Raw genomic sequence first — 25000 nt, 5'->3', positions numbered from 1 at the left:
TTTAAATATATATATATATATATATATATATATATATTCAATATATGTATAAATATATATATATATATACATATATATATATATATTTTATACATATATATATATATATATATAATATATATATATATATACTATATATATATATATATATATATATATATATATATATGTATATATATATATTTTTATATATAAATACATATATATATATATATATTTATATATATACATATATATATATATATATATATATATATTTATATATACATACATACATATATATATATATATATATATATATATATATATATATATATATATATATATATATATATATATATATATATATATATATATATATATATATACATATATATATATATATTTAAACAACTTTAAAAAGTATTCTACACAATAGAGTGCTCAATGTTCTTAAAAGAACAGAGCAATTATATATTTGTAGAAAATCACTTAACTAAATTTTTTTCCATTTGACACTGTGTTTCATCAACAAAGATTCATCAGAAATGATGATGAATTTTTGATGAATCTTTGTTGCATTTCTGTATATATATATATATATATATATATATATATATATACAACTGGTCCATCCTTAAATTAGCGCCTGCTTAAAACAATATTTCCAAAAAATGCATACTATGCCAACAAGAAAAATTTGAAATAATTACACATGCAAATCAAGATTGCTTATTAAACAAAAAATTGGAACTAATTTCTAAATATAGGCACGAAAATAAGTTTCTCCTAAAAAACTATAAAAATAAATGAGTTCAAATAATATTTACATTAAATACCCTTTTTAAAAAAAAACATTTCAAAAATAGCAAAGGCAATCATTTCTAAAGAATTCTTTTCATAATAGTGTCAGCAAATTTTAAAAATGTGTGAAAATTAACAGTAGTTAAGACATTTGCGACTTCCTGTAATTTAATTTTTCGTATAAATTGAAGTTTTATTGATTTGATCATTCATTTATGATGAATCTTTGTTGATGAAACACAGTGTAGAATGAAACAAAAAAATTTTTGTTAAGTCATTTTTTACTAATATATAATTGCTCTGTTCTTTTAAGAACATTGAGCACTCTTTTGTGTAGAATACATTTTAAAGTTGTTTAAATATATATATCTAAATATATATATATATATATATATATATATATATATATATATATATATATATATATATATATATATATATATATATACATATATATATATATATATATATATATATATATATATATATATATATATATATATGTATATATATATATATATATATATATATATATATATATATATACAAATATATATATAAATATATATGTATATATATATATATATATATATATACATAAATATATATATATATATATATATATATATATATATATATATATATATATATATATATATATATATATATATATGTACACATTTAGGTAAATCTTTGCATCTAGCGCTATGAAGAGATCATATTCAAAACTGTTTTAATACAACGTTGATGTTAACTAAAAGCTATTTTTAGAAGCAGTGCGATTGATTTTAACGTTGAAACATTTAAATTAAAATCATTTATGGCATCTAACTAACAACCACATGGAATAACTAAGAAAAAATTGTTTCCATATTCAACTGAAAGTAGTAAATTTAGAAAATCTGATTGAACACAAAAATCGAGTTTGGAATTTTAGTTTTTTGTTTTATGAAAGTTTTACGAACCGCATAATTTATAAATTTGTCTCAATTGTCATTTGTATTCTTACTGTTTCGTAAAACCAATTCAATTGTGGTTTTAGAAATGATTTTTTATTTATCGTTTTTGTTAAGCTTAAATATTAGATAGCTAATTGTTTATTCGTAAAATTTTTGAACGTAATATATGTTTCTTGAAGTAACACCTATTAAATGACAAAACTGTGGTTCAAGTAAGTTAAAATTTTTAAAAGTTATTTTTTTGATCAGTTCTTTTTTTCTCCGCTCGTATGTTCATAATTTGTTAGTAAAACTTTATATTAATAAAAAGTGAGACTTTTTGAATTTAGAAATACTTAAAAGATTATAGGTCATAAATATTTGTATTTTTAAATTAGTGAGAAAAAAAAAAATAATAACATTAACGGCATAAACATAAGATTTTGTGATAAATGTTGAGAACATAATCATCAGATTATGTCGTCGGAAACTTATAAAGTATAAAAAGCAAAATAAAGACAACTAAAATATATTAAAAAACTAATTAAGTTTTTCTTACCAATTATATATATATATATATATATATATATATATATATATATATATATATACATATATATATATATATATATATATATATATATATATATATATATTTATATATATATATATATATAATTATTATTTATAATAATATATATATTTATAATTATAATTATATTGAAGTAACACTTATTAAATGACAAAACTGTGGTTCAAGTAAGTTAAAATTTTTAAAAGTTATTTTTTTGATCAGTTCTTTTTTTTTCCGCACGTATGTTCATAATTTGTTAGTAAAATTTTATATTAATAAAAAGTGAGACTTTTTGAATTTAGAAATACTTAAAAGATTATAGGTCATAAATATTTGTATTTTTAAATTAGTGAGAAAAAAAAAATAAATAACATTAACGGCATAAGCATAAGATTTTGTGATAAATGTTGAGAACATAATCATCAGATTATGTCGTCGGAAACTTATAAAGTATAAAAAGCAAAATAAAGACAACTAAAATATATTAAAAAAACTAATTAAGTTTTTCTTACCAATTATATATATATATTTATATATATATATATATATATATATATATATATATATATATATATATATATATATATATATATATATATATATATATATCTATTATATATATATATATATATATATATATATATATTTATATATATATATATATAATATATATATATATATATATATATATATATATATATATATATATATATATATATATATAATTATATTTATAATAATATGTATATTTATAATTATAATTATATTGAAGTAACACTTATTAAATGACAAAACTGTGGTTCAAGTAAGTTAAAATTTTTAAAAGTTATTTTTTTGATCAGTTTTTTTTTTTTTCCGCACGTATGTTCATAATTTGTTAGTAAAATTTTATATTAATAAAAAGTGAGACTTTTTGAATTTAGAAATACTTAAAAGATTATAGGTCATAAATATTTGTATTTTTAAATTAGTGAGAAAAAAAAAATAAATAACATTAACGGCATAAGCATAAGATTTTGTGATAAATGTTGAGAACATAATCATCAGATTATGTCGTCGGAAACTTATAAAGTATAAAAAGCAAAATAAAGACAACTAAAATATATTAAAAAACTAATTAAGTTTTTCTTACCAATTATATATATATATTTATATATATATATATATATATATATATATATATATACATATATATATATATATATATATATATATTTATATATATATATATATATATATATAATTATATTTATAATAATATATATATTTATAATTATAATTATATTGAAGTAACACTTATTAAATGACAAAACTATGGTTTAGGTAAGTTAAAATTTTTAAAAAGTTATTTTTTGATCAGTTCTTTTTTTTGCGCTCGTATTTTCATAATTTGTTAATAAAACTTTATATTAATGAAAAGTGAGACTTTTTGAATTTAGAAATACTTAAAAGATTATAGGTCATAAATATTTGTATTTTTAAATTAGTGAGAAAAAAAAAAAAATAACATTAACGACATAAACATAAGATTTTGTGATAAATGTTGAGAACATAATCATCAGATTATGTCGTCAGAAACTTATAAAGTATAAAAAAGCAAAATAAAGACAAGTAAAATATATTAAAAAACTAATTAAGTTTTTCTTACCAATTATATATATACATATATATATATATATATATATATATATATATATATATATATATATATATATATATATATATATATATATATATATATATATATACATATATATATATATATACATATATATATATATACATATATATATATATATATATATATATATATATATATATATATATATATATATATATATATATATATATATTCATTTTCATATTTATTTTAGTTTTATCTTTAAAGTAATTTATTCGCAAGCATGTTTTTGTAAACTACAAAGATTCTTAATCTTTTATGTTTAAGTACTTTTCCATAAAATGTTTGCATAGCTAATAAGGTCCGCTCCAAAAATGAGGGGACGGAAGAGGTGGCTAATCCCATTTGGAAACTAACCAGTCGACAAATTTTGACACTGCAGTCGGCATAATTGGATCAATCGTTGGCATTCAGTAAATATAAGCAAACTAAGACATTTTTTCCTTATTTTTTTACAGATTTTAGTCGCCGTTTTTTTTTAGGCCTTACTCAGCAAATAAAAAATTTCTCTCCCCCCCCTCTTTTCATTTAAGATCTCTTCGGGACGGCCATGTAGCTAATGAAGCTATAAATTATCCCAAGTAAGTTATTTTAAAACTTATCTTTTACAAGATATCAATAACCGCAAGTTGTATTCCACGATCATAACATAACTATTAATTGCAAGGTATCAATCTACAAAATGTTACCTTTGCTCCACCTTTTCACTACGCTTGCTCAAGAACTGGTCATAGCGATAATATCTTTTTGCAAGTTAATATCAAAACTACTTAGCTTTTTGCCACTAACTCGACGCAATGTTTTTGAATTATACAATCCACGGATTTCCAAAAATCAATCCAAAAATGTGTTTTGTATCCATATACACGTTTAGATTTAAGTATCTATGATTAATTATCGATGTCCTTTTATTAAATCTTATAAAAAAACCTTTTGTTTTGTAACTTACGAATTTATTAATTCTGCCTCTTTATACTGGAATTCAAAAACTAATTCTCCTGTTTATGTAATTATATTGGGTAAAAAGGGATTCGAAAACCACACTTTAAAAACAAAAAACGCTAATTTGAGATGCGCAGAAACTATTAAATAAAGTTTCGCAAACATACGCGATATCATTTTTTCATTTATATTTTTTTTAACGAAAAACTAATTAATTGTTCTGATCTTTTTTTTGAAAACTGCTTTCTCACCTTCTTTGTCAATGAATATTTTAGGTTCTTGTTCAGCTGCTTCTTGTTCTTTGTAAGTTGAAGCTACGTCTTGTTGTATAACATTTGGTTTTTAATCGACACAATATTAAGTTTTGAAATGCATTAATAGTTCTTATGTCAACCTTTTACTAGCTTCTAAAATATCCAAATATATCATTTTTATCATTATTACTTTTTTTAAATAATTCTTTTTATATAAATACTAGTTACGGAATGAGTTTAAAGCGAAGATAAATAGGCCATTTAATACGCTTCGTCGAGATTTCAGAAAGCAGCATCCTAGTAGTCACGCTTCGCCGAGAGGACGTATGTCTGACTTTTAGCGGAGCTCCAGACGTCCGTAAACAAACGACGGAAGTCCCCCAGATAACGCATGGTTTTGGTTGGTTATTTTTTTAATTAAGTAGACAGGTTTTTCTTATCTTTAACACTATTACTAACAAAACGAAAGATTTTAAAACGCTGTGATTTGATGTCTTTAAAAATGCTTTTATTATTTTGCTAAAGTAGCGCAAGAAAACTGCGGATTTGTAGGATCCTATTTGCAAGATTGCTATCCCTAAAATTAGGAAAATATTTTACAAACCCTTTTGAAAAATAATTCAATGAGTTAAAACAAAAATCTGAATAAGGCATATAATTTTATATGTTTAAAAAAATTTAATATTGGTAAAACTTGTTTTTAATTTTATTCTGAATTTTTAATTTATAATTGCCCTTTAATATTTTAATAAAATATTATTTACTGCAAGATAAGATATTATTTACTGCAAGGTTCTTAAATTTTGTTATGATAATATAATAGGGGCAAGGCTTTATAAAGATTGTAACGGTAATGTAAAGATGTAATTTATCGCGACACCTTTTATAACATAAAGATCTGTTTTGTATTACAAAAAAAAAAAAAAAAATCTATTATTTATATGAATGAAAATGTATTAAATTATATATAACCGTTAAATATATCATTTACTTAACAAACTTTAAAAGTAAAACTCACAACTAAGCATAACAAGTCAATATGTAATATAACAATTAAAATTAATTTGAACAAACAATTAAATTAAGAATACTTTTTTTATTAAATATATTTTATTGAAGATTTTTAAAAGTAAAGAGGTCATTTAAAATGAAGTTAGGCAGTTCTATTTTTTTCGAGAGATTACAAAGGTCCACGATAGATATATAAAACTATTAAGGTTTTTTTTTACAAATAGGTTTTAATAGAATGCTATCATTATGTACATTACATTTGTATTAGATTTTTATTTTTTAAATGTTTACAAAAACATTTAAAAATAGGTAAAAATAAGTTACTTAATTTTATGGGGAACATAAGTTACTTAATTTTAAACATAAAACGCAAAATATTAAATACATTTAGTTCATAAACATTTAATGCGTTCATTTGTTTAAACAGTGGTTTAGAGTTCAAAATAAAATTTTCAAAGTTTATTAAGCAATCTGCATCTTTCTGATGCTGATAAAGAAATTTAATTTTTTCCCCTTAAAGTCATCACTTCTTGTTTTCACTTCAACTTTACTTCTTACTTTAACTTTAATTTCCTCTCTTTTTATCACATAATATTAAAGTCATCTTATAATATATATAGCAGGGGCATACTGCTGATAAGACTGTTTTTACTTATCAAAATTCAGCCAAGATCTTTGACAAAGTTACTTTCACTTTAAAATATTATAACTGTGCAATCTGAGATGTTTTTATTTCTAAATGCGTCTTTTAATGAAGAATTTCCTACAAAATAAACACTAGAAAAATCTTTTGGTTTTAAAAGTTTGGTAAAAACTTAATTTAGCCAGCAGAGGTGGATTAAAATTGATTTTTAACAACTTTACCTTATGAGCTTTGAAACGGTAAATAAAGCATGATGCGTTTTGGTAAAATTCATTTCATTGTCTACATAGCACAGAGAGCCAGATTTCACTTTTTACAGATTTTACTGGACAAAATTCATAACTAATTTAATATTAGAGCTATATTTACTAGAATTACCATGAGTACTAATATGATATGTGCGCTTTTTATAAAGGTCATATTTTTTTATTTCGTTGGTATGGATACCTTTGTTTTGCTTAGCAACAAGCTAATTTTGTTATCTGCAGATATTTTATGAGTGCTATGTTCACTAAATTTGGCATGAACCATGAGCACCAATATGAGATCACACTCTTATAAAAGTGATAATTTTTTTAATTTAGTTACTATGGATTCTTATATTACTTAGTTACCAGATACTTTCCTTAGTTACAACATGATAAATGGATACTTGAATATTTTATCGGATTTTTGACCCACTTATATTGAATAACAATTGAGTATTTAGGTAAATAATGTTTTAGGAATAATAAAAACAAAAAATAGTGCAAGAAAACATTGTCAAATTTAAATTATATCAAAAAGTTATAAAACAACAACATCGTTTGAAGATTGTTTAAGTAACTGTAAAACATCTCAAGGATATGCTTTATGGATTATTAGGTGTGATGTTGATTTACGCATTAATGAAATAACAGGATCACTGGAAACTAGGAGTCTATTGATATGATCAGTATTTGTTGCTCTTCTGGATTTTTTTCGGCTGAAACTTTTGCGATAAGATTTGAAGTCTTTATTTCTAGCCTCTTGAGCTTCCTCTGACATAAGTCCGATGGGTTATGTAAGGATTTTAATTATGTCATGTCCATGTATCAATTCTTTGTGAACTGATTGAGCCATGTAATACCATGGATAAAGGGACACATATAGTCTAACAATGTCAAAACAATAATCCTTGAACGTCTATTTCATATCCTGAAGAGTGTAACCAAGATTATGTAAAATCTGAATATAAGGTTTTGATCAATACCCAAAAGTTCAGCTGTTTGTTCATAGGCTGCAAAAGCACGCCTTGACGTATTGCCATCATTGCTTTTCCAAAACCACCACTTTTAGGGAAATTAACAACAAGTCCCTTTTGTTCAAAAAATCAGTCTGAATCTTTTGTTTAACTACAGATGCCTTTTCTTTATGTTCTTTAGATCTTGCTTGCCACTTTCTTGTTTCTTTTTTATATGCAATGTGCAAAACCATCTCAAAAATTGAATTCATGCATGTAGACTGAAAATACTTTTTTTGAACTCTCCGTTTGTATAACCAATATTAGGGATATCAAGACTATTCATATTTTTTGGAGAGACACCACACACTGAACAGCATTGATATGAGTTTTTTCAAATAATATCGTTTGAACCTTCGCATCAATGATTGTAAGCTCAATAACAAAATTCACTTCAATAGATGATCCGTAAACCTCTTATAAAATCATACCCAAGCTTTCTATCTTACTTTTAATGTACTGACATTTGATCACAGATTGCTTAGATTATGTTTTGTATGCAAATCTTATGGGTCTACAATAGGCTGTGGATATGGATTTTATTTATGTAATTGATATTTATTGGTTTGCTAAATATTTAGGTAAATTTTACTTTTTCACTAAAACTACAATTTAATTGATTGTTTCACAAACCTCTTTTTTTAAAGGAAGATGTGTGTTCTGGGTAAAATACATTTATGTCGATACATTCTGTTCTCTTCAAATAATACCGTGTGAAAGATGTTCATTGCATAAATAACATTAGTCAGTGACTTAAAAGGTTTTTGCCTGCACTACTAGATGGCGGAAGTAATTTTATGACTGAATTTGACGTTTTAAATTTGCTTTGTTCTAACCGGTTCATTCGTCAACAATCGCCATTAATGTCATGTTTGTGTCTTTTAGTCAACTATTTTGAGCAAAAAGTAATTTTAGATTTAAAAATGTCTTCTAGTGAAATTGAGAGTGATGGTAAGCCTAAAAAGAAGAAAACGTGTAATCACTAAAAGTATAAAGGAAATATTATAAAAAATTCTAAAGTTAAAGGACAGGCATATACTATTTATCGAGGAGAACAAATAGCTCCAAAATCTTTCGGTGAAACTTGCGGACAAGTTTTACATAATTCAGTGTTTTTGTCGGGGCCTATATAATTCTAAAATTTTGCTTATTTGTTGCAGATATAAGAAGGAATGTTATGCGAATTTCCATCAAGATAACATGGACTTTTGCATTTCAAAAATTAACTTTTGCATTTCAAAAACAAACTGATTAAGTCATAGTCTGCAAGAGAACATTTATCAGATTTTATGGAGTTCCTGAAGCCAGATTTCGCAGACTTTGTGATTTGCTTAATGAAGGGAAGAATACTACAGATAACATAAGATGTCATTCGAAACCAGATACTGTGCCTTTTAAATTATGCCAACAAATACACACCCTTTGCTTTCCTAGGAAAAAGACACATTACGCAGGAAAAGACATTGAATATCTTGATGCACGATTGGGTTTCAAAAAAATTCAATAATTAACGAAAAACATTAAAATCTCGGTATAAAGTACAAATTTTACTTACGTTACACTCGTTTAACTTGCGAAAAACTATCAACAAAAATAAACAATCCAACTTATCAGATAATGCAAAACGTTTGGTAGTGGCTCAGTTAATGATCTATAAAAGATGTTGAAGCTATAACATTTGATTTTATGCAAAATCTACTATTTCCGCACATACCTATACAAAACACTTTTTATTTCCAGCAACTATGAGTTCTCTCTTTTGGTATTAAGGATTTAAAAACAGGCAAATTGACATTTTACATGTATCACGAAGGCATTGCTAACAAAGAAGGCAACAAGGTTGGTCCAATAACATGCATCATATAAAAAATAAAAATGGGCAACAGTTTAAGTATTTAAGTCTATTTTCGGACGGCTGCCCGGTCAAAATAAAAATAAAATATTATTGAGATTTATCTTGGCTCTGAATTACTGTTAAAGATTTGAAAAAATTTATCAATAATTCTCATACGTGGTCATTTATAAAAACAAAATGTTCAAAAGCATGATCGTATTTACGTTCCAGGAGAATACATTGATTTAGTTTCGATGTATATAAATAAATATATATATATATATATATATATATATATTATATATATATATATATATATATATATATATATATATATATATATATATATATATATATATATATATATATATATATATAAATATAAAGTTAAATATATACGTATATATAGTTTTATAGTTTGCTTATTATTTAGTATTTTGTATTATTGCTTGACACTCATCCACGTTAATTTGTTCATAACAAGATTACCGTGCATACTGTATGGAAGTTTTGATTTGACACCAAATAAATATTATTATGGTCTCATTAATTCGACGCTAAATGCAAGCAGTAGCAATGATTGTGGCACTTATTGCGTCAGAAATCCGTCTTGTAAATTTGCTAACTACAATAATAACCAGAAGGTTTGCCAGCTTATATCAACAAATGTTGATTTGTTAAACATTAGAGATGATTCACTATGGGAAGTTTTAGCAACTGATTCTTCGAGTAATAAAAATGTAAGTTTCGATGAGTTCTTTTACTATTATAGTTTATATTACTTAGAGACTCTAAAGCTTTAAAGACAAGTCTTCTTTACTATACAGTGGCATATTAGAACATCAATTTAACTACGAAATTAGGTATAGTAACGGTATACCGACTTGGGATAAAATATTTTTTTATGTTATTTTATCACTTTTGTCTCGCTATTGCTTTAAATTTTGTATTGATATTTGAAATGTTTGCAAAACATTTTTAAATATAGACAAAATAATAATAACAATATATATAAATATATATATATATATATATATATATATATATATATATATATATATATATATATATATTTGAGTGGGTCAAAAAGTATAAAGTATAAACTGAACAAATCAAACATTCTAAAAAAAGTGCTCCTCCATTTCCTCAGTAAGAAAGTATAAAAATTTTTGAATAAGAAATATTTATATTGGTCCCAGCTGATCCTTGAATATTTAATGGGCCCCTAATATTATCGAAGCAGTGCAGATTGACATATTTTTGAAACAAAAATTGTTTCAAAAATATGTCAATCTGCACTGCTTCGATTTAGAGGTTTTAAGTTGACCTAAAAGGTACTCAAGATGTATCGAAAGATAACAATACTTTGGGTGTGCATTAGGGTGTCAAAAAAAAAAATTTTTTTGCACGCATGTTTTTCCCATTCCGTTTTGTCTACTGAGTTCATATGTATGACTAAAATTTTTTTTTGAGGTCAATTTCAGCTATATGTAAAATCTGAATTTCTTCATTTTTGATAAAATTTGACATTTTATAACACTATTTTAGATGCGGACCTAATAATTTTACATTTTTAATGCCCCTTACCCTAGAGTATTTGAAAACCAATGATTTTAGACTATATAAGAATCAATCTGACATTTTTTTTTACAGAAGGTTCATTGAAGCCTGATTCACAGAAAATGTTGATAATAATGACTACTTGAACAACCTTAGTGTTTTCTGTATACTGTTTTGTTTTAACTGGTTTTTGTTTATTATTTTGATTTTAACAGCTTATAGTAATAACTAGAAACTTATTTTACTGAAATAAGATAATATATAATTATGTAATATTTATGAATATCTTCAATATACATATATTTACTTGAAAATTGTATCATAAAATGTTATTTTTCTAGGGGGAAATTAGAATTAAAGTTTTTTAATATTGTTTTAGGATTAACTAATAATAAAATTAATAACTTAAATGGGTCATACTCAAAAAAACAAAAAAAGAAGAGTGAGAAGAGAAAGTACAGCCTGTCAACAAATCCAAGGAGGCTACTTTTTCTCTTATAGTACACAATCAATGGGCTTCCAATAAACCAGCTGGCAACCATTGGAAATATTCTTAGATACACCCAGTTTCTAAAATCTCCCAGGTAAAACAAATAATTATTATTGTTATACAAATGTACTATAAAACAATGATAAAATTTTTAAATGGTCTATTTTATGCAATACAGATTTAATCTAACATCACCCCCTCTCCTACAAGTGTTAAAAATGAGACACAATGAGGCAAAAAATTACGTAAGAAAAAAAAAAACATAATGATTAATACTTGTCTATTTTTATTTAGATCTATAAGATTTCAATCTACTAAGTTGATAGTAGCCTGCCCTCAGAAACATGAAAACAGGGATCTGATCTGTAAAGAGTTTCTGCAAGAATTCTGAACAAAGGTGTGTTGCCTCCGCTGTAATAGACACTTGGAAGAAACCAGGATTTCAAAATTTTATCATCAGTGGATCCAGTGTCAGGGATAAGATACTGAAGCTCCATAATAAGTACATAAATTTGTATCATCTCAAATCATTGAACTGGAACTCTAGTGATGGCAACTTCTCTAAGATACAGACAGAGTTTTTAGGGGAGAGTAATACACTCTTTGATATTTCATTAGCAAATTTTGAACAAAAAGTAAATCAGGATCGTTTTCGTTCTGAGAATGCCAAAGATGAGGATATTCAGTTCTATCTAAATCAAAAAGGAGAGCGAAACATGTATATTACAGAAGAAATTGATGAAATATTACAAAATTTAGTTGAAAATAAAAATATTAGGCTCAAGAGGATGGAGGAGGCAATAGGTAAAGGTAGAATCACAATGAATGCAGTAAATCCAATGACCTTGAGGTTTCTTTGGATTCATCTGAAAATGAATCTGAATCGGAACTAAGTTTAGATTCTTTAGATGATGAAGATTTATCTAATAGACTCAGTCATTCTACTAAATCTAAGATAAAGATAATATAAGTGCTAAAGATCTGGTTGACTGTACTGCTGCAGTTTCCGCCCAATACAGAGTAGGTATACAACCACAAACTTCCATAGTAGCTGCTATTTGCAATAAAGCTGGTGTGAATCTTGAAGATATTATTCTATCAAGAAGTACAGTTCATAGAAAGAGATTCCAAATAATAGAGGCAGTAGGAGATAAACTCAGCCAAGAAATTATACCTACTCTGAAGGGAAAAAAGCTATGTGTTCATTTTGATGGAAAACGGGTGAAACAGATTGAAGGAGATCTGAAAATAACTGTTTCTGTAGAAAGAATAGCGGTGAGTGTTACATCCTGGTATGGATGACACAGATGACGTACTGCTAGGTGTTGTTCAGACAGCAAGTTCCAAAGGTAGTGACCAGGCTGTAGCAACTTTGAATCTGCTAGAATACTTCAACATTGTTGATCAAATATTTGCTGTTTGCTGTGACACTTCGGCATCTAATACTGGAATACACTCTGGAGTTGTTGTTATCCTTAGCCCCATCCTTAACACTCCACTTTTATGGTTTCTCTGTAGAAGACATATACAAGAAATACACATCTCACACTTTATGGAGGCTTCGACAGGAGAGAAGACGAAGGGCCCAAGAAAAGAGCTGTATGTCAAACTCCAGAAAAATTGGTATTCAGTCAAGAAAGAGGTGGATAAGATGCTAGACCTAGTTAGGTTTGATTGGAGTCAGCTTCAGACTGGGTCACCCCTTTATGAAATTGCTAAGAAAGCTCTGGAGTTTGGAAAAGAAGCCCTTGCCTCTAAAACATTTGTCAGGAGTGATTACAGGAAACTATGTGAGCTTCTTGTTTTCTATTTGGGAGGAGAAGTACCTAAATTTTGTTTCCATCAACCTGGAGCCTGCCATGAAGCCAGGTAAAGTATATTGAAAAAATAAAACCTTATAGATAAATTATAAAACTTGTCTAAGTATTATAAATAACATATAAATAAAAAATATGATAAATATTAATCGTAACAAAATTTTAATCTTTAGGTTTATGGCTGATGCTTTATACATTCATACCTTGAGAATAACAGATAAGATCACCATGATTATGAGCGAAAAGGAAAAAAATATGATAGAGACAGCGGCATTCTTCACATCTGTCTGGTATGCACTTTGGTTTCTAAAGTTGTATTTGGTTACAAAATCACCCTTAAATGATCTTGTCGCTTTCAAAAATGCATTTAGCATCAAAGATAAATATCCCAATCTTGGTTCAGCATTGGTTGCTAGTATGCAAAGACACAACTGGTACTTGACTGAGCAGTTGGTGCTGGTTTCTCTGGCTGATGAAGATGCAGAGCAGGAAGTGAAGAAAAAGATGTTGGACAGATTAGTTCAGTTTGACGCTCCCGACAAGTTCAAAACTGGAAAACCTAAGCTACCTGTCATATCAGAATCCACTGAGCTTTGGGAATCGGTAGGTCCAGAAAGTTGGCTTCTGTTGAAAATTGCTGAAGTACTTAATGGTGAAGTAGAACTGTGGAGGAAGGAAAAAGCCTTGAAGTCATTAGATTTATTCAAAAAATTTGTTAAAAATTTGACTTGCGTTAACGATTGTGCAAAAAGGAACATACGCTTTATTCAGGACTTTGTAGGTGGATACAAATCTGACATTATGCAACAAAATATAATGCTGGTGGCAAGGGACAATAGAAAGAAGCTTAAAAAGGTTCTTTCTAAATTCCAGTTAAAAAAAATATTGTTTATTGTTCCTAAAATACATATTTTTTTAAACATTTTTGTATTTTTATTAAGAAAATGTGTAAAATTTAGGTTTTTAACAAAAAATGGAATTTTACATATAGCTAAAAATGAGTTCCGAAAATGTTTTTTTATATATATTTACTATCAGGGGACATAAGAGAATGGGAAAAAGCTGCGTGCACATTGAAATTAATAAAAAAGTGAAAATTTGGGACACCCTAGTGTGCATAAGACGCATTCCATTGAAAACAAAATAAAAAGTGTTCCATTTTGGGATTTATATTTCTTTTAATATTTTCACTTTGCAGAAGAAATTTTAACTCAGTGGCAGTATTAGCCTTTTCCGGTGTTTTAGATACTAACTTTCAAACATAGAGTAAACTCAAAACATTTATATGTTTTTACTTGTGTAAAAGTAAGGACATTTTGTAAAAATATTGGAATGATTGGAGCCTGGGAACAAAAAAGCCCTTTAAATTTTTCTTCTTGCTCTTAAGTTGAGAGCAACAAGTTCATAATTTTTTTTTGTTTTTACTAATTTTTACTAAAAGCATATTAACTTAGAAATTTCCATTTTTTTGTAAAAATGTTTCAGCGTTTAAGAGTTTTAGCAATATTAAATTTAAAATCCCTTCAAATTGAGGGGAGTTAAAACTTTAAATGGTCGTCATTTTTGAACGCTAAGAAATCATTGCACGAAATTTGAAATTTCTGATTGAAAATTATTTTAATTAAGAATAATTAAAAGAATAATTTGTAAACTTGTTGCTCTCACTTTTGATGCAGAGGGGAAATTTTTTTTGATTTTTTCCAGGCTTCAATCATCACAATATTTTGCAAAACATCTTTATTTGATATAAACAATTAAATGTTTGGAGTTTACCTCATGTCTGAAAGTTTACTTTTTTAAACACAAATAATGCAGAATCTGAATCTGTCTTAAGTATATAAATATGCCTTTTGTTATTCTTTTGAGATTTATTTTGAACCTGAAAAGGTCTCTGTATAAAGGCTGTTTGAAAATTTACTTTACATATAGGTATTAAAATTTAAAAAATTTGGTAAAGATTCATCAAACAACTCCCAGTATTGGGTCAAAATGAGCTTAACAAGGCAAAGGTTTTATAATTAAAACAGGAATATAGCTTGTTTTTGCTGTCTAAATAAAGATGTAAAATATCATAAATTAGAGAATAACCCAGCAAATAAATTTTTTGAAGTAGTTTCAAGAAGTTTTTAACAAACAGACAACAATGGAAACTGCAAGGTTTTAGATACATTTCAGAAAGATATTGTATTTGTTCCTGAACCTTGGGAACTAATAAAAGAAATTTGTGAACACAGAAAATTTAATCCCTACAATTACTTTATAATAGTTGGTATTGATGGAGATCAAGGTTCACTGAAAGTTATAATGAACATCTTCAACCCAGAAGAGCTATAATCAGAAAAAAAAAAACATGAAAAATATAGGGGTCAATACAGTTCTTATTATGGGTCTTGTATGTGGAGTACAAGAAAGGAATTATAATTTGGAGAGGCTTATTAAGTTATATAAGCTGGATGAGCTAAAATACACAGTAGCAGCTGACCTGAAGCTTATTAACTAAATACTGAGCATTTATGTAAGTTGAACATTAATAACTTTGTCTAATTTCATGATATTTTATGTAAGGTGATTGCTTTTTATTACTTTATCAATATTAAACTTAATAATTTAATAGTCTTTTTTAATAATAACACTTGCACACAGGGGAAAGTATGCTTGCTGTTATTGTGAAGGAGAGAAAAATGACAAAATGGAAACATGAGGACTTTTCAAAGTTTGAATAATTGGCATCAAAAATTTATTGAGGATGGTGAACTTAAAAAGCACATGAAAAACAATAAAAATGTTGTTCGACCATGCCTAATTGAGGAGTCTGAAGAAACTCTTGTTATTGATATAGTTCTGCCTCCTCAATTACATTTGTTTGAACATATTGTTACACAAATAACAGATGTTTTGATGGCTGATGACTCAACTAAAAAGTTCTTAGTTAGTAAAACTGTAACATGGCACGGTTACAATGAAGAAAGATTTGATGTACCTAACTGTCAAAAAATATTTTCTTGCTTGGATGAACTTATAATTATAGGTCATCTCCTAATGATATCTTGTATTGAGACTTTAAACAAGTTCAAAAAGGGTACAAAATTAGTTAATTCTCTTTCGCCTATAGTTTATACTAGGGGAGAGAGGGGAGCATTGGGCACTTTTTCACATAAATGCTAATAAAACAGTTATTTTTTATTACAATCAAAATTTTATTTCAATCAAATCTAGCACACATGTTTGGCAGTAACTATTACAAAGAAAAGTTTTAGTTTTATAATTATCCGCAAAGTTACAAAAGATTTTCTAACACATGTCCAATGTGCCCAAACCTCCCTGTGGTTGGGAGGTTTGGGCACCCCTGTGGGGAGGTTTGGGCACTGTATTTAATATGCACGATATTGTTTTAATATACTACAATTCTTAAGTATTATATAGCATTGCTATAAAAAATTGTAATACATACATTTTTTCTTATCATAGACTTTACAAAAAATTAAACAGTGTCTCTTGGAATCAATACTGCACGATGTTGGACTTAATAAGACATATCTTAAATTTGGTATGACCCAAAGAGGCTTGTCAAATTTATATTTTAGACTGCCATGTTTTATCCATGTTGTTGGTGTAGGCAATTTTGTCTTTATATCCTCCAGGGGGACGCTGGCTACGTCCTCGATGTCAGGAAACATAAACGTATTTCTTATCTTACTCGCTCTCATGAATTTGACAATTGCCATGGAGTGATTAACCTCTTTGACTATTTCAACATAATGATAAACAGTTATTTGGTCTCAAATTTAACTAACACAAAGTTATTGATCTGGAATTTTCTATCCATAACAATCACATCGTCTACATCAAAATCTTCTTCCGATGAATCGATTTCAACAAGGTCTACATCAGAAACGGAAGCATTTTCTACTTCATTATCACTGCTAATCTTCGTGCTTTTCTCGTTTCTTGAGCATTTTCGATTTTTGTTGAGCTCTTTGATCTTATCTTTTCTTTGTCTTTCTTTTTCTTCCAATTCTATAATTCTTTTCTCGGTTGTCTGTCAATATTCTAGTTTTTCCTTTCTTTCGTTTCATGCATCCAATTTCCTGGGTCCGGCTTTTGGAAATGGTCTTACTAAATCAGGTGTTACATTGACAGTGCCCCCAGTCTGGCTTTTAGATAGAGATTCCAGTTAAGATGGCCCAGTGACTTCCACATTTGAACTTGTACGATCCTCTAGACTCAGATTTACTTCTGTTGAAGGCTGTTCCATGATAGGTTGTTCTAAAATCGATTTTTCTGTAGCAAAATTATTCTCTTCCGACAAGCAGCGATCAGTTATAGAAGAACAAACAAAGTCTTCATCAAAGAAAATGTTTGAATTGAATGGCCAAATGCCAGGTTTTTTAAATCCTGTTTGAATATTTTGCAACTTGAATGCAAGTGGGATGGTTTTTGCTGCTAATTTTGGGATTTCATAAATTGTTACCGTTTTGCCAGGATTGCTTACCATCCAATCTTTTACAACAGTGTTATAATAAGTTTTGAGTGGTCAGGTCTAGGGGTTGCAGTTTATGGCTGCAGTGCGGTGGGAAAGTCATTAAAACAATGCCTGATTCTTTACAAAAATCAAGAACTGGTACTGAAATATGGCTCTCGTGATTTTCCAGCAGCAATAGAACTGGTGAGGAAGGCGTTGGTTTTGCGTGTTTTGCAAAATGGTGTATATATTTTAAAAAACATGGTACTGTCATCCATCCTGAAGGATGTGCTGCTCCATCTGAACCAACAGGTGCATCATTTAGCATATATGTTTTGAAATTAACCCGTGGGAATATGAAAAAGGGTGGTATTGAGTTACCCAATGCATTAATACCGCAGCAAACCGTTACAAGTGTCCCTCTTTCAGCTGACGCTACTTGCCCAACTTGCTTAATGCCTCTAAGAGCAATCACTTTCTGGGTTCGTTGTACTGTAGATAATCCAGTTTCGTCTATACTGTAAATAGACTCAGGGCCGTTTATATACAGTTTTAAGATTTTCAAAAAAATCTCCAACAATTTTCTCATTGAAACTTGTGGCACGTGAGAGACTGGTAGCTTCTGGTATCCTTATCGAAAGATGAGGTTGTCTTTTAAAAAATCCCCTTAGCCAATCATTGGATGCAAGTTTCTTCTCTGTCCAGTTGTCTGGTATTTTTATATTAATAGCAGTGGCGTATTCGTAAACCAATTCACGTGCCTTCAGTTTTGACATTCCATGGTTTAGTTTAAACAATGTTACAAGATATTCTGAAATTTTTTCTTCTTCATCTTTCATGAACATTTGGGATGATATAAATTTAGAAGAAATATCTTTCACAACGCCACCCTGTTTTATGTACCTTTGAAGGTTAGAAAACGGCATTGTCCTGAAAAGTTGTGATTAAACATTCAATTTAATAGGCATAGCAAAAAACCACAAACGTATGACACCAAACAAACTACAAAAAAGGGGGAGCATGGGCATGCCCAAACCTCCCTCCTACCTGCGTGCCCAATGCTCCCTATAACCTCACTTTTCAAATAGATTTGAATAAGTTTATTTTTATCAAATGTTGAATCCTAATTGCCAGGTAAATATAATGTTTATTAAATGCATAAGAAAAAGTTAACACAGATACTTACACTTTCTTGCAGATTTCTTTGTTATCTTTCTTCAAATCCCAAACAAAATATTTACTTTTGTACGCAACAAACCATTAAGCGCATGTAACTTGACAACCAAGTGAAATGACAACTGACACTTTTGATGAGCAGTGATGCCAGTTATAAAACTATAGTGCTATGGTGGAAAACAAAAAATATTTAGAATAGATTGTGAGAAATGTGGGGGTGCCCAAACCTCCCGACTGCCCAATGCTCCCCTCCCTCCCCTATATTTTAAAGCTTTTATAAATACAGTTTTTTTAAGCTTGTTTATTTTAGAGAAAGAAGAATGTTTGGAATGAAGTTTTCCCTTGAGCTTAGCAGAGATATTCAGGAAATCGCCTCAGAAATGTGCAACTTGCATCAGTATCTGATAGAATACACGACACACAAGATTTGCCTTGATGGAAATTTCACATAATACAGTCACACCTTATCATGTTTCTAGAAAGAAAAAACAAACCCTTGGTAATTTTCAGTGAGCAAAGCTGTGAAACTGTTCACAAAAATAATAATGAAAAAACTCACAGCTTCTCAGCTGAGCAATTGCCATGGAGAAAAACTTTGTAAAATGGCCGTAACTTACTCTAGTATGAGAATGTGAATAATTTATTATATAGTAAAAAAAATTGCACATTTGTAAATATAAGAAGTAATCATGAACAAAAAATGTTTCAAAAACTATTACTTTGTATTTTTGGGTCTATATTGTTTCATTCAAGAGTTATTCCAAGTATTTAGATAGTTGAAACAGTGGCGAGTTTAGCATTATTTGGTGTTTGAGAAAGCAAACTTCCAGACACCAGGTAAACTCCAAACATTTATACATTTATGTCAAATAAAGATGTTTTGCAAAATATTGGGATGATTGGAGCTTGGAAGCAAAAAAACCCAAAAAAATTCCCCCTCTGCCCTAAACGTGACAGCAGTAAGTTAAAAAATTATTTTTTAAGTATTCTTAATTAAAATCATTTTCAATCAGAAATTTCAAGTTTTGTGCAATGATTTCTTAGCGTTCTAAAATGACGACCATTTAAAGTTTTAACTCCCCTCAATTTAATGGGGTTTCAAATTTAATATTGCTATATCTCTTAAACGCTGAAAGATTTTTAAAAATATTTGAAATTTTTAAATCAATATGATTTTAGTTAAAATTAGTAAAAAAAAATTTATGAACTTGTTGCTCTCATCTTAAGAGTAGGAGGAAAAATTTAAAGAGCTTTATTGTTCCCAGGCTCCAATCATTCCTATATTTTTACAAAACTTCCTTATTTTGACACAAGTAAAAACATATAAATGTTTTGAGTTTACTCTATGTTTGAAAGTTAGTATCTAAAACACCAAAAAAGATTAGTACTTTCACTGAGTTAAAATCTCTTCTGCAAAGTGATAATAATAAAAAGAATATAAATTCCAAAATGGAAAGCTTTTTATTTTATTTTCATTGGAATACATTTCATGCACACCCAAAGTATTGTTATCTTTTGAAACATCTCGAGAATCTTTTAGGTCAACTTAAAACCTCTAATTTGAAGCAGTGCCTGGTACTTGAAAAAATCGAAATTTTATAAAATTTTCAAGAATAGTTGTTTTTTTTTATAAAATTTTTATTTAAAAAAAATTAATAAAAAAAACCTTGAAAAACTTACCTTTCTTCAAAATTGTTAAGAAACAATCATTTTTATGCAATAAAATCTAATATAGTTAAATTTATAAAAATCAGTTTTAAGTTATTAATTGTCTATACATGTTTCAATAGAATTTTGACAACTTCGTCAGGACCACGAAATGCTACCAACTCATCCCACATGTACATAAATCCGTTGTTATCATTCACAAAATGTATCCCCAGGTTGTTGTTTGTAGTAATAAATTCTTGTTGATATAATTGTTGCAGATATTTTTTAAAGTTCAAAGGTAAGAACAGTCAGTTCATTCATTTCCTTACACCTATTACGTGCACTGTCTGACGTTCGTTAATGAAGTTCCAGGTGGGCCTTAAGCATTTCATTTTTACTTCATGAGCAGCAGCCTTAATTCTATTGTTTATACTGTCACACATTTTTCAGATAGCTTGATGAGGTGGGTGAAAACTGAGATTGAACTTTGAATCAAAAATTTAACAAAAAATTTTGTCTCTAATTGCCACCTTATTTGCTTCTTACTATTTAACCTGATTTAACTTGTACAGTTTTGTGATGTTCAAATCAGGACATATATTTTTGCAATTTAGATTTTTATGTTGACTGTAGTTAGTCTTGTAAGCCCGAAAGTTTCTAATTAACTGCCTATTGTACTCTATGTTCTTAGGAGGATGACGTCCTTTTTGGTCTACCTATGAAACTCCCTTGTTTTAGAAATTCTGCCGTCACTGATGCAAAGGACATCACAATAAAATGTTTCATAAATTCTAATATCCCTACCGTTTTCATCATTAAATAAATACAGCTTTAAGCGGCTTCTCCTTGAATGTTCAGCTTTGGAATAGCTTTGCCTAATTTCATATGATTGGTCAGATATAAAAGCTGAATGTAAAAACCAGTCAGACAGAAATAATAAGTTATTTACAATAACTGTTGCCTCTCTCGTAAAATTTTTGTTAGACATATAGGTGGGCACCAATAGTCTACTGATTGAAAGGTTTTTGCTGATGCAGTTAGTCTGGTGCTGTTGATGTACACGTCTCCTATAGCACGTCGTCTCTTTCGCATGTTTCTTTCCATTATAGAAAAAAAAAAAGGCGTAATATCATTGATTTGGTACACATTGTACCGTAGAAGCAACAGAAAATATTTTTATTTAATGCTGCTTTAAATTTATTAATTAAAACAATTTATCTTAGTACTACGCTTGTGAACTTAATTATTTATGATTGACGCGTTGTGTCAATCATAAATAATTAAGTTCACAAGCGTAGTACTAAGATAAATGTGCTTATTACGTTACATTACATACTTTGCTAAACTACCTCCCCATGTTGATAATAATTGATTTGACCTTGTAACATCAACATCTAAAGTGCATAGCATACCTAATTATTAAAATTCTTAACAATGAGACCGTAAATTGCATATTGGAAAAATTAAGGGTTAGTCCACTCTGGCTGTCAGTGCCTCATTTATAATTCACAAAAATATTTTTGAATCTCTAGAACATTGGTTTTTCAAACAGTTTACTTAAGTTGAAAAGAAAAGAAGTTTCGTCATTATTTAAACTAGTTCAAAAGAGTACCCATTATTATTTAGAAAGTCAATTTATTACATGAAGGTTTGGAGATTATGTGAGGTATCAGTTTTAAAAGAAATGTTGAGCAATTATTTGAACCAAGAATTTTGTTATTTTTAATTGTACCTTTTATGAGGTTGGTTTCCTCATTTTCAATCACGGGATCAATGAAAATAAAAAAAGCAATCGGTATTTTGAGAAAGTCTTCAAAAGCTTATTTAAAAGAAAAAGTTTTCTTTAAATCATTTTATCTTGATTAGTTGTCAAAGTAGTAATTAAATATACTAGCAGCAATCCGTAATACAAGTACGCAATTCGTAATACGGGGTATAAGTAAATAAATCATTACCAACAATTCAAATTGATATATTATCTGAGTTTTTTAATAAAACAAAATTTATCTATATATGATTATTTAGTTCTGTTTGTTTTTAGTTATGTCTTACCTTTTAGTTAACGACATAAAAAGACCACATAACTTAAATTAATAGGTTCCTTTTGTTATAGAAGCAGGCAACAGAGAAAAAGAGTCAAGTTCAACTTGCCAATACATTAAAAAAAAAAAAAAAAGAATTCATAAAGTTATATATTACCTGGCAAACAACGTTTCAGTAAATTTGTAGTGGACCTATATAGACATTTTTAGCAGTTTATTGGAGTTTTGCTCATCTGTTACTTCGTGAACCATTAGTGGCAGCCGCTATACATGGAAAGGCGATAACTTTCAGAAATGTTAATAGTGGCTAGTTATCGGCTAGCCACTTTTGGCGGCTGCTACCAATGGTTTACTTGTTAACCGATGAGCAAAAGTACAACATTCCACTCAAAATGCCTATATAGGTCCACTAAAATTCCACTAAAAAATATTTGCTGGGTATCTTCAATTATAAAAGCATTGTTTAACATCTTTTAGTTGACTTTTAGAAAATATATAGTTAAAAAAAAGTTTGTCGGGTAATTAACAGGCTACTGCGAGTCATACTTAGTAGTTTAATTCCTTGCTTTACACAAAAGTAACTTTATTATTAGTTAGAGTAAATTTTGAATATTATAATCTAATGTGACCGGTTTTCAGAACTGGACAAGAGGCGACGCGAGTGACGTGGTTGCGTCAGGCCCCAAGCTATAAAGGGCGCGCAAACACCTTCAGCATGCTATTAATAAAAAACAGAAAAAAGCAAATCTGGACCTCGGAGGTAAACTGCACTGTCATTATTATCAACTTTTCAGTAGAGCGGTTTGAATGTGGTTGAAGTCTTTCTCCACTTCATAATAATATATCGGCCAGCAATGCACTTAAACCTAATAATTTTTATAATATAGCTTATTCTATGCCAATCTAACTTATAAAAAATCCAAATTTGCCTTAATTACTGTAACAAATTAGTAATTTAATGTGACATAGTGTAGTATACTCCCGTAAATTTTATTCCGTTCTCATTAGAAATTTTGACAATTTTAAACGTTTTATTTTACAAACAATTAAATTAGAAAAATTAAAAAAAAAAAAATGTTTGTTAGCAAATATTGAAGGTACATGAGTAAAACAATATAATTACATAAAATAAGAATTAAAAGGGTATAATAATACTATAAGAAAATAAAAATGTTATTCGTCTTTTTTTTAGGATTATCTTCCATGTTATTGTTGGTTTTAATGCTTTTATAAAACGCATGGCATTTGCTAGGTAGAAATTCCAAAAGGTCCATTAGATCGTTATATTTTTTTCGGGTATTGGCTCCGAAGTCTCCCCGAATGGCTGCAGTTCAGACGGAACAATTCCTGATCTTCCTTTGAGACAAATTTCTTTGAAATCAGAATCTGTGTTACTTAATGAATTTTTATAGTTCAAAATAATTATGTTTTCTTGGCGAACTTAAAGGTGGGCACATTGAGAAATTAGAAATGATCTCTAATCGCTGTTCAGTTTCCTGTTTACGTAAGGTGACCCTGAAGCTGAGAAAAGTAACTTAAAGTCTTCAAAATTATTGAGCTCCATGTTATGGACCGCGTATTTAAACATTGTCTCACCAACTGCTGCCAGTTAGTTGGAGTTAAAATAGTTAAGGAATTTTAAACCAATCTTTTTTTCCTTTCAATGAGAGCATGTTTAGTGTCTGCCTCCATGTGTCTATGGCATTTTAATAATAATTTGTGATTGATTTCCCAAATTTGTGGCCACTTGGTCATCATCCAAAAATAGCAGCCAATTAATATTATGTTCTTATTTTGGCCGTAGCAATTATCAGACCAAATTGCTATTTTTTCAGTTTTAGATCCTGGAAGTGTTGCTTCTACCCAGGTTAGCAAGGCAGAA

At 28.0% G+C, this 25000-nt stretch overlaps 1 protein-coding gene across 2 annotated transcripts in view; it reads left to right on the top strand.

Annotated features, from left to right (window-relative positions):
* Positions 1-1885: 1885 nt before the first annotated feature.
* Positions 1886-25000, top strand: part of LOC124816608 (uncharacterized) — a 36469-nt gene continuing 13354 nt past the window's right edge. The window contains exons 1-2 of one of the 2 annotated variants that reach the window (XM_065808816.1): positions 1886-1954; positions 10355-10661. In XM_065808816.1, the coding sequence (XP_065664888.1) occupies positions 1935-1954; positions 10355-10661 (327 nt within the window). In that variant the 5' untranslated portion in view covers positions 1886-1934. Of the gene's footprint in view, positions 1955-3061; positions 3101-10354; positions 10662-25000 lie in introns of those variants that run through there. The other variant, XM_065808817.1, reaches the window with a different exon arrangement.

This window comes from Hydra vulgaris, chromosome 10, assembly GCF_038396675.1.
Source record: "Hydra vulgaris chromosome 10, alternate assembly HydraT2T_AEP".
Lineage (NCBI taxonomy): Eukaryota > Metazoa > Cnidaria > Hydrozoa > Anthoathecata > Hydridae > Hydra > Hydra vulgaris.
The sequence above is the reverse complement of the archived record's forward strand: the minus strand, read 5'-3'. Positions and strand labels throughout refer to the sequence as shown.